The 12,218-nt window shown below is 44.5% G+C and overlaps 1 protein-coding gene across 1 annotated transcript in view; it reads left to right on the top strand.

Moving 5' to 3' along the window:
* Positions 1 to 1,437: 1,437 nt before the first annotated feature.
* rhcgb (Rh family, C glycoprotein b) overlaps positions 1,438 to 12,218 on the top strand; it is a 29,873-nt gene continuing 19,092 nt past the window's right edge. Inside the window, exons 1-3 of the mRNA XM_068018070.1 lie at positions 1,438 to 1,621; positions 4,779 to 4,971; positions 11,584 to 11,734. Of these exons, the coding sequence (XP_067874171.1) occupies positions 1,438 to 1,621; positions 4,779 to 4,971; positions 11,584 to 11,734 (528 nt within the window). The remainder of the gene's footprint in view (positions 1,622 to 4,778; positions 4,972 to 11,583; positions 11,735 to 12,218) is intronic.

Genomic DNA, 12,218 nt, shown 5'->3' with positions numbered 1-12,218 from the left:
ACTTGGGCGGAGAAATGGCAGATGGAGTTTAATTCGGATAAATGTGAGATAATGCATTTTGGAAGGTCTAATGCAGGTGGGAAGTATACAGTAAATGGCAGAACCCTTAGGAGTATTGACAGGCAGAGAGATCTGGGCGTACAGGTCCACAGGTCACTGAAAGTGGCAACGCAGGTGGATAAGGTAGTCAAGAAGGCATACGGCATGCTTGCCTTCATCGGTAGGGGCATAGAGTATAAAAATAGGCAGGTCATGCTGCAGCTGTACAGAACTTTAGTTAGGCCACACTTAGAATATTGCGTGCAATTCTAGTCGCCACACTACCAGAAGGACGTGGAGGCTTTGGAGAGGGTACAGAAGAGGTTTACCAGGATGTTGCCTGGTCTGGAGGGCATTAGCTATGAGGAGAGGTTGGATAAACTCGGATTGTTTTCACTGGAACGACAGAGGTGGAGGGGCGACATGATAGAGGTTTACAAAGTTATGAGCGGCATGGACAGAGTGGATAGTCAGAATGAGGGGTCACTGTTTAAAAATAAGGGGTCACCCATTTAAGACAGAAATGAGGAGTTTTCTTTTCTCTCAGAGGGTCATGAGTCTTTGAAACTCTTCCTCAAAAGGAGGTGGAAGCACAGACTGTGAATATTTTTAAGGCAGAGGTTCTTGATAAACTAGGGGGTAGGTGGGAATGTGGAGTAATCAGTTAATCTCCTCTCACCATGTCCACTCTATCCTATTATGTCCTCTCAGGTGGAAATACAAGATCCCATGACACAGTTTCAGAGAAGAACAGGGGAACTCTCCCCGGTGTCCTGGTCAATATTTATCCCTCAACTAACATAACGAAAACAGGTGATCTGATCATTGCTTTTTTTGAGAGATCTTGCTGTGCGCAATTGGGCTGCCGCATTTCCCACATGAGAGCAATGCCTACACTTCAGAGAAAAGTAATTTGGTTGCGAAGCGATTTGGGACGTTCCTGAGGGGTCGCCAAAGGCGCTTTTTAAATGCAAATCATTACATCTCAGGACTCTGCCAATTACGTAGCCTGGTCTGATCGTATCGGCAACGCAGGTGGGCTTCCCCCCGCAGGCGTCCAGTGGCTTCCAAATTGTGACTTTGTTGCAAAATAAAAGTTACACTTCAACCAGATCAAACTTACAAATTAAGTTTAATCAAAGTTTTTTTTAATGGAAAAGGCAAGTCTTGCCTGTTGCGCTTTATTCTTTTTGAGGAATGAGCCGGTCAGACTCCGCCTCCCCGCTGGGTCCCACCTTCAACTCTTCAAAGCTTTAAATCTGTGGATTGCAGGCGCATTTGAGTCATTTTCCATCTAGCCGTCCCCCGTCTTCTCCCAAGGTTAACGCAAAGTGCTTTTAATTTAACTAATCGCTATTTTCTCTTCTGCTGAACCACCCTACTCCTGCAGTTTGAAGGATGAAGGACACTTTGATGCGGTGGAAGTTGCCTCTCGTTTGCTTCATCTGGCAGCTGGTAATGATCATCCTCTTCGGGGTTTTTATTCGATATGATGAGGAATCAGATGCCCATTGGATTGTAACCAGAATATCCCAGAATATCACCAGCGACTTGGAAAACGATTTCTACTTCAGGTATCCCAGTAAGTACAGGAACACCCAATACATTCCCAGTGTCGCTCCATTTACCTATTCAATCGCTGCCCCAAGTCGTTTTCCCAATCCATCATCAATCCACAGCTACTAGAAATGAGTTTAGAGAACTCAACAAAAGCTGCAAATACTGGAGAGAGGATAAATGAAAACTCCTTACCAGTCCCTCTGACACCTGGAGTAAACTCTCCATTTGTAGCATTAAAACCAGGACAAATCAGGAAGGCTCCAGGTTCAGTTTCCTGAACTAGCATTGAAAGTCTCGACAATTAACTTCAAGAGCCCTGGGCTAGAGAAGGCAAAAATACCAGTTTGGTTTCTTCCTTAATGGACCTATTGTGCTCTTCCACCGCTGGCTCTTTTTATTTTCATCCAATTCATTTCTGTAGACATCTTTGCGTAAATGTTTGGTGTTAAGTATTGTGCATTGAGTGGTTTCTACAATCAAATTGCTGATTTTTTTTTTTTGATGCTGCATGTTGGTACAGACATACCGGAAGAATTTGAATACAAAGATGCAAATTTGTAATTGAAAATAGGGAACTGGGAGTTAGGTCACGGAGCACACGGGTGATAGGTGAGCTGGACCTGGTGTGGTTTGGGATACAGGCAGCAGAGTTTTGGATGAGTTGAAGTCTATGGAGGGTGAAAGATGGGAAGTTGGCCAGGTTAGCCGAGAATCATGGAATCTGGACGTGAGAAAGGCACGGATGAGGGTTTTGGCTGCAAAAGTGCTGAGACAGGTGATACTGTGGAGGTGGAAGTCAGCAGTCTTTGTTCTGAGGGATTTCCAGGCCCTGGAGATGGTAGAAAGCAACAAATACTCCATAACACAGCAAGAGAAAAAACAAGACCATGTAATAGAGAGAGTGCAAGAGAAATGGAGAGCGTGTGTTGGGGTGAGATGGGGAAAGAGATGGAGAGAAAGACAGAGCATGGCAGAAAGAAAGAGCATTACTGAGTCAAAGAGAGAAAGAGAAACAATGAGAAAGAGTATCACAGAAAGAGACAGACAGAAGAAAATTCGAGAGTGCAAGTCTATCGCAAAATAGATCGTGAGCATGGGAGATACAGCTGGTGATACATGCAAAAAGAGAACAAGACAGAAAAAGGGTTGGGGGGGAGGAAGAGAGAAAGAGACATAGCATTACAGAAAGTATGACAGAGAGAAATAGACAGACAGATAGAATGTTCATGATAGACAGATAAAAAGAGAGCAAAAAAGAATGAGAGATAGAGACAGAGAGAAAAATGGCATGAAAGACAAAGATAAGACTGGTGGAGCATCACATGTAGACATAGAGAAAGGGAACATAGAAAAATAGAAGCAGGAGTAGGCCATTCGGCCCTTTGAGCCTGCTCCACCATTCAATATGATCATGGCTGATCATCCAAACTCAGTAACCTGTTCCCACTTTCTCCCCGTATCCCTTGATCCTATTAGCCCTAAGAACTATATTTAACTCTTTCTTGAATTGTCAGATAGAGAAATTATTAGACAATTGGAGACAGACGTACAGCAGACAGAGAAAAGAGCGTGAGAGAAGCAGATTACAAAAACATCACATGAAAGGAGTGGTAGCATGAGAGTTACTGGAGAGTAAAACTTGCAGTAAGGTACAGGCAATCAAGAAGCTTTAAGAATGAATCACTCATTTCTGGAATGTGGCTTCAGGCTCTGCGATGATTCTGACAGTTGTTTTGTAGAAGATCAGCGAGACAACAACAACGTATATTTATATAGCACCTTTAATGCAATAAAACGTCCCAAGACACTTCACGAGTAGTACGAAACAAAGTATGACACCAAGCCACAAAAGGAGATATTAGTTCAGATGACCAAAATCTTGGTCAAAGAGGTAGGTTTTAAGGACTGTCTTAATGTAGGAAAGTGATGCAAAGAGGTGCAGGGAGGGTATTCCAGAGTTTGGAGCCCAGGCAACGGAAGGCGCAGCAACCAATGGTGGAGCGATTAAAATCAGCGATGCACAAGAGGCCAGAGTTAGAGGCCTGCAGATATCGTGCAGGTTGTGGGGCTGGAGGAGATTACAGAGATAGGGAGGGGCGAGTCCATGGATGGATTTGCAAACAAGAATGAGAATTTTAAAACCAAGATGTTGCTTGACTGGGAGCCAATGTAGGTCAGCGAGCACAGGGGTGATAGGGGAACGGGACTGGTGCAAGTTAAGGCAGCAGAGTTTTGGATGACGTCAGGTTTATGGAGAGTAGAATGTGGGAGACCAGCCAGTACTGTGTTAGAATAGTCAGGTCTAAAAGTAACAAAGGCATGAATGAGGGTTTCAGCAGCAGATGAGCTGAGAAGGGGCGGTCTCCAGCGATGTTATGGAGGTGGAAATAGGCAGTCTTAGTGATGGCATGAATACGAGGTCGGAAGCTCATTTGAGGGTCAAATGTGACACCAAGGTTGTGAACAGACTGGCTTAATCTCAGACTGTTTCTGGGGAGATGTTCCATGCCCTTTCAATAGGCTGTGTCTACGTCCATTCTGTATGTTGTAGCTACATTCATTCAATCTTCTTTCACACACCTTTACAATCTTATTATAGATTCGACCCCTACTCATTTAATCATGTATAAGTACTTCCTGATCCCCAAAGGTAGTCAAGCAAAGCTCCAGAATATTGATCCATATTCTCAGGTGTTAGTTGTGGTTCAGTGGTAGCAGTCTCAACTTTAAGTTAGAAGGCTGTTAGTTCAGGCTCTACTCCAGAGATGTAAGCACAAAATCTAGGCTGACACTCCAGTGCAGAATGCAGTCAGAGGTGCTGTCTTCTGGATAAGTTGTTAATCCCTGTCTTCCATGTCAGGTGGATATAAAAGATCCCAAGGCACTATTCACAGAGCAGGGAGTTCACCTTTGTGTTCAGGCCAATATTTAGTCCTCAACCAACATCATTATCACATGCTGTTTGTAGGACCTTGCTGTAAGTAAATTGGCTACATTTCAATCTACGTCATTGGTTCTAGAGATGTCTGAAGTTATTAATATCTTTCCTGTACCTTCTACATAATGCAGCCGCAGACAGTTGTCGTGGGTTAGCCGTAGGCAACAGGGCCACCTTCTGGTGGCTGCCTTTATAAAGAGCCTGAATTGGAATTCAGATGATTTCCTTCCTTTGATTTCAGGTTTCCAAGATGTTCATGTGATGGTTTTTGTGGGATTCGGGTTTCTGATGACCTTCCTGAAGAGATATGGATTTGGAAGTGTCGGATTCAACTTCCTCATTGCATCCTTTAGCCTCCAGTGGGCTCTGCTGATGCAGGGATGGTTTCATTCCTTAGATTTTAGTGATGGCAAAATCAAAATAGGTGTGGAAAGGTAAGTGATAAAAGCGGACGACAGATATGAAGGCAAGTGTGGGTGTGGGGCATTGGCTTGTCTATAGACATGTAAGAAAGACCAGGCATAGTACATAGAACATATAGACCTGGTCTATTAACACGTAGGAAAATATGGGCAGGGGCCCAAAAATGCCAGTTGCAGCTTGTACATCACAAATTCCAACTAAGGCAAACAAATACATACATGCAAACATACTACATACGATATAAAAGCAAAATACTGCAGATGCTGGAAATCTGAAATAAAAACAAGAAATGCTGGAAATACTCAGCAGGTCTGGCAGCATCTGTGGAGAGAGAAACAGAGTTAACGTTTCAAGTCATTGACCCTTCATCAGAACTATTAGAGCCAGGAATGTAATAGGTTTTAAGCAAAAACCTAAGTGGAACAAGAGATAACAAAAGAGAAGGTGTTGATAGAACAAGGTCACAGAGAATAACTGACCAGAAGGTCATGGAGCAAAGGCAAATGGTATGTTAATGGTGAGACAAAGCGTTAGTACAGAGTGTTAATTGACAAAAAAATGAACAACCTGGCCCCAATCACAAACATGAAAAAAATAGTAGGTAGACACAGTAGAAACAAACTAAAATAAAATAAACACATAAAGAAGAAAAATGAAAAAATAACTAAAAATAAAAATAAAAGGGGGGGCCCCTCTTCCTCTGAAATTATTGAACTCAATGTTCAGTCCGGCAGGCTGTAGTGTGCCGAATCGTAAATGAGATGCTGTTCCTCGAGCTTGTGTTCCCTGGAACACTGTAGCAAGCCCAGGACAGAGATGTGAGCATGAGAGCAGGGGGGAGTGTTGAAATGGCCAGCAACCGGAAGCTCGGGGTCATGTTTTCGGACTGAGCGGAGATGTTCCGCAAAGCAGTCACCCAGTCTGCGTTTGGTCTCCACAATGTAGAGGAGACCACATTGTGAGCAGCGAATACAGTATACTACATTGAAAGAAGTACAAGTAAATCACTACTTCACCTGAAAGGAGTGTTTGGGGCTTTGGATAGTGAGGAAAGAGGAGGTAAATGGGCAGGTATTACACCTCCTGTGATTGCAGGGGAAGGTGCCGTGGGAAGGGGAAGAGGTGGTGGAGGTAATGGAGGAGTGGACCAGGGTGTCACGGAGGGAACGTACATATGAATTAGGAGCAGGAGTAGGCCACTCAGCCTTTCGAGTCTTCTCTGCCATTCAACAAGATCATGGCTGATCTGATTGTAACCTCAACACCATATTTCCGCCTACCCCCGATAACCTTTCACCCCCTTGCCTATCAAGAATCTATCTACCTCTACCTTAAAAATATTCAAAGACTCTGCTTCCACCGCCTTTTGAGGAAGAGAGTTCCAAAAACTCATGACCCTCTGAGAGAAAAAATTACTCTTCATCTCTGTCTTAAATGGGTGACCCCTTATTTTTAAACAGTGACCCCAAGTTCTGGATTCTCCCACAAGAGAAACATCCTTTCCACATCCACCCTGTCAAGACCCCTCAGGATCTTGTATGTTTCAATCAAGTCGCCTCTTACTCTTCTAAATTCCAGCAGATATAAGCCTAGCCTGTCCAACCTTTCCTCATAAGACAACCCGATCATTCCAGTTATTAGTCTAGTAAACCTTCTATGAACTGCTTCCGACGCATTTACATCCTTCCTTAAATAAGGAGACCAATACTGTACACAATACTCAGATGTGGTCTCACCAATGCCCTGTATAACTGAAATATAACCTCCCTACTTTTGTATTCAATTCGCCTTGTAATAAATGATAACATTCTATTAGCTTTCCTAATTACTTGCTGAACCTGCATACTAACCTTTTGCGATTCATGCACAAGGACACCCAGATCCCTCTGCATCTAAGAGCTCTGCAATCTGTCATCATTTAGATAAAATGCTTCTTTTTTATTCTTCCTTTCAAAATGGACAATTTCACACTTTCCCATATTATACTCCATTTGCCAGATCTTTGCCCACTCACTTAACCTATCTATATCCCTTTGTAGCCTCCTTATGTCCTCGTCACAAGTTACTTTCCTACTTATCTTTGCGCCATCAGCAAATTTAGCAACCATACCTTCGGTCTCTTCATCCAAGTCATTTATATAAATTGTGAAAAGTTGAGGCTCCAGCACAGATCCCTGTGGCACTCATTTCAGGCGACGACTAGGGCTGATTTTTTAAAAAATGCCCTGACTGATTTAGCAGTGACCTGAACTCCTGTATAGGTCAGGCATGGGCTTCCTCTCGGCTAAATTGGTTATCGTTGGGCCTGTTCTAGCCCCATAACCTGGGTGCAATAATTTAGACCCCAGTTTCATCATAATGAAGAGGGAGAAAGGGTATGCAAGATGATGCATTTGCAACAATGGAGGAATAACAGTGAGACTGAGACCACAGTTCTATCAATAAAATAAAAAAAGACAAATGCTCTCATCCAAGATTTAATTAGAAGTATTCAGGATCAAAGATAAATGTGTACTCGCTCACTTGGCAGTGTACTGGCCAACAAGGGTTTCTATCGCAGGACAGAGAAGTGTATGACTCCTGTAGGGACTCCTAATGGTACCAATGCTCCAATGCAATCCATGGTTTTCCAATGAGACAGGGAGAATGTCACATTTTTCCCTCCAGCAGGGGTTAAGGCAGAGCTCCATTTGTCAGTGTCAAACTGCAGTCACATTTAACATTTACAAAGAGAGGACAGTAAAGTAAGTTAATTAAACCTGTTTGTGTTTGTGATATTCCCCTCATCTGACAATCAATCACGTCTGCTGTTTTACTGGTTGCGTTGGCTGGTTTCAAAACAATGGTGTGTTGGGAACACAAATAGTGAGTGGTTTGTTAGGTGAAATGTCTAGCCCCTAATATCTGTAATAGTCGTATCTAGACTGAGTTTCCTTCCAAACCTTTCCAGGTGGCTCATTGCAGTTGTGCTAAGGCGGGTGTGAGGATGAAATGGTGTGAGACTACCTCCTGGAGATGGTCACACCATCTGCCCAAGTTCAATTCAAGAGATTTCACATTGAAATTAAACTGTTTCATATCAAGACGAACTTTGTGATATAACTGATGTGAAAGAGTTTGTTGGGATTCAGAAGTTAGTCCCTGCTCGCCAGGATATTCACCTGTAGGATCCAAATCCACCACTAGAGGGAGACAGCATCCAAGATTCCATTCTCAGGTTCTCCTGTGAAAGAATCATTGGGTTGAATTTTATGCTCCTGTCTAAGGCGGGATCGTGACGTGGGGGTGGCGGGGGTGAGGTGCGGAAAATTGCACGGGAGTTGTCTGCCCCTAAACCCGGCAACGTGGGCTGGACTTTACTTACCCCTCGGCGTCGTGGATCGTGGCGGGGAGGCCCATAAAATGCTTGCAGGTGCGGCCCGCCACAACCCACGACGTCGAGAAGGCCCTGCCGTATATTAGCGGTGAGGCCTCGGTGCAGCCCCCCACCCCATTGGCAAGCGGCGGGGCCTTCATTTCAATATTGAAATTATGTCAAATAAATGCAAATCTCCTTACCTGCTCCCGGCAGCCGTCCGTCCCACACCAATTTTACGGCTGCCAGCGACAACACGCGCACCTTCGGAATGTTCCGAGACATGACACAGGTGGGGAGGGGGGGAGATGTTTAATTTTCAGGTTGGGAGGCGGGGGTGTAGGGAAAACACTTTTTATTGGCTGTGGGGATGATGGGAAGGGGTTGAAGGGCAAATGTGGTGAGGTTGGGTGGGGGGGTGAAGTTTGCACTGGGATCAAAGTACATTCCCATCAGATCGGACAATACAAACATGATTGTGGGGGTTGGGAAAGGGCTTTTAATGTTTTATTTTAATGACATGTCTTCATGCAACACTCTAAAAATTTATATTAGCCTGAAGGACTTGAAGCCCTTTAAGAATGTCGCCGGTACCTGTGTGGTTGCCGCCCCCTTTGCATCATTGGGGGCATTACTCCACCCTCTCTATTTAAATGAGCCCTTGCGCATCATATCAGGGGCTCTGTGGCAGCGCTTCCGTGACGGAAGGCCGCCGACTTCACAGTACCACCGTGGAGCGCTGATTAAATTCAGCGCCTTGCCACAGCGTTCCAATTATATCAGAGGCGGGGAAGTACTGTGGCCGTACTGCCGGCCCGACACGATGACGTCGTAATTTAAATGACTGAAATGGCTGCTTTGCATTGATTTGAGTTTAATTATCAGCGATCCAACAAATGTTCTGCAATTTTGTGGGTGATGTGCGGCAATTAGGCGCCTTCAGTTTCGCGATCCAGAAAAGATGGCGGCACCAAGGTAACAGGCCTCAGAGCTGTGAAAGGGAAGGTAACCTGAACATAGAAGCAAAGGGGAAGTGGGGGCTACAGTGACCATTACTGCTAGGCTGAGTGTCAAAGGGGGGTTCTGTGTACCGTGGGAGCTCTGCAAGGGGGATGTGAGAATGGTGGGGAGCTTTGCAAATGGTAGAGGTAGTGTGTGTCAGAGGGACATTAGAGGGTATCATAAATGATGCTGTTATGTGTGTGGTGTCTCACACAGCTGGAAAAGATGTTAGATCAACATTAACCTTTACCTTGAGCCATATCACGAGCAAAGATTTACAAAGATATTTGGCTAGACAGGCTCATGTCTGCATCTGAAGGGAACCGAAGGGCCCAGGGCACCTGCCAAGGGTCTCGATCACCCTGTATTTCTGAATCCCCTTTTCGTGTTGAGGCGCCTCCAACAGAGGAGGGGGGGGGGGACAAAGATGTAGCTGCACCTCAGCCTGAAGCTTGAAGATGTGAGCAGCAGCAGGAGCTGGCAAGGCCAAGAGGGAACCAGGTACCCGAGTCTAGAGGACTCACATCACCTACCTGCAGATGACCGAGCGACACTGTCAGTGAAGGCTACAGCGTCCAGGGAAGCTGTCTCAGATCTATGTGGCCTTCCACAGGATTTGCAACCAGTGGAATTTGGCAGTCACCCGATGCCTGTGGCCCTAAAGACAATTTCAATGTCTGAGCTGCTGTACAATTGAAGGACAGAGTGAATGCAGTGAGAGATGGCGCCAGCACCTGCTCCGACATCAGCTGATGACGTGGACGGTGTCTCACTTGCCGCCCCTGCCTCTTGATTAGGAAGACGGCCTCCTCCATTATGTTAAATGGCTGCCTGCTGCTTCATCACAGTGGCACGGCCACTCATGTGACAAGCAGGACCACCGCCATTTTGTGCGCCTGCCGCCACTCCTGGCACGGATTCATTAAATTCAGCTCATTGTTGCTTGAGTTCCTCCCTAGGTTTCCCTGTTGTTATTTTCATGCTGGCTTTCTATTCATATTAGCAGTCAAGGAAAAGATCCCCAAATGATCAAAACACTGCAATTGCGAATTGGGAAACTAGGAATGGGCAGCAAAACTTCACTATTCCCAGATAGCCCAGTGATTCCTGTGTGCACAGGAGTAATGGTGGATGGCCATCCATAGGATCTGTGGGATCACCGCTTCTGAGACCTGTGTTTCAAGCTGATTCAATCACTGGCCTGATATCAATGAATGAATACAATCATTGGAGAATGCTGAGTGGATTATGGACACAAGGCATTTCTGTATGGGTGCTGAAAGTCCATGTATTGTGAACACATGATGGGCCCAGATTGGTGCTTGATAATTTTTGATCCCTGTATTTAAAGACATGCAGTCAAGTTCTTGATCCCTGCTTAGTTCACAGTTGGGCAGAGTGTGGTATAGATGCTGCACAGATCAGTTAGGCTTAGAATTGCTGGTGCCCTCTGGGTCAGGGCACAGGCTGCAAACATAAATAAACAGCTCCAAATTTCAACTGCTATTCCATAATAATCTAAATGAATTGAGATACAGCCACCTCATATTCAGCTATATCTGCAGTGGGTTCTGTTTATCAAAGAATGGGCTCTTCCCAATCTCATTGTATACTCATGGATTAGGTTGTATGCTTCCATCTGCTCTGTTTGTTCTTTGGGACTCCACAGCCTCCTACATCACTGGGGCCAGGACGGAGATTGTGCATAAGGCAGAGAGAGGTGATAGCAAAAACAAATCAGAGAAATGAAGGAATGATGGATAGGCAGAGAGAGAGAGGGAGCAAGAGACAAAGAATTGTAGATAGATGAGAGAGATGAAGACAGAAAGTGAGAGTCAGAAAGCAGGAGTCACAAACAGAAACCCAGAGTGAGATGATGAGAGAAAGGAGACTTAGAAAGCTAACAGACAGAGAGAGATTGAGAGCACAATTGGTGAATAGCGAGATTGAAACATAGACATAATTGTTGGTTATGTTACCATGTTACCATGCACGTTTCTCTCAACCTTCTTCACTGGCAGTGATGCCTGTTTATTATTAAAAAGGTTAAAATATCAGAGAGAGGAATTCGATATGAGCACGTTAAAGATTCATACAATAGATTCAGTAATCGCCAGTTCTTGGACGTAGGAATAGAAAAGCTTGATTTGTCGGCCTTGACAAAACATAGTTAATAGTTAACCCTGTCCCGATAGTGATTGGATGCTGTTTTAGTGCCTGAGTTTTAATCCATGATATTTTGTTCCTCTGATTTCTCTTTTGCCAGTCTGATAAATGCCGATTTCTGTGCTGCCTCAGTGCTGATCTCATTTGGAGCCGTTCTTGGAAAAGTCAGCCCAGTCCAACTGTTGATCATGTCGCTGTTTGAAGTCACTCTGTATGCGGTGAATGAATTCATCCTACTGAATGTTTTAGGGGTGAGTTATCCAACCTGCCCCTTTTCTATTTGCCTTTCCTGTCACAAATCTCTGCAGGAATCGTTTGGAGACTTCGATCATAGAACATGAGAAATTTAGGAATGGGTAATGTATGTCAAGGGCTTCAAGCCTGACTCTCTCTGGTCGAGCAGTCCCATCTATTTCCCTCAAGCCCATCTCTCTCCAGAAGACCATCTCATTTTATTGGAGCATATTTATACCAGTCTGCTTCAGTGCCCTTCCCTAGTCGTTTATTCCACAAATTCTATTATTTTTTGGATGAACACATTCTCTCTAAAGCCCCTTGCACCTACATTCCTAGTTTGTAACTTGTATCCACTGGTGTTTGAGTCCTTTACCATAAGGAAAAATTTGCCTGGATCAATTTTGGCAGAGCCCTTCATAATCTTCAAAGTCTTTGCTATTCCGAAGAAAATCAGCTCCATTTCCTGAATCTGATACCCAGAATTAATGGCAAAGAAGA

The sequence above is a fragment of the Heterodontus francisci genome, chromosome 38 (assembly GCF_036365525.1).
Source record: "Heterodontus francisci isolate sHetFra1 chromosome 38, sHetFra1.hap1, whole genome shotgun sequence".
Lineage (NCBI taxonomy): Eukaryota > Metazoa > Chordata > Chondrichthyes > Heterodontiformes > Heterodontidae > Heterodontus > Heterodontus francisci.
This window is presented reverse-complemented; position numbering and strand designations above follow the sequence as displayed.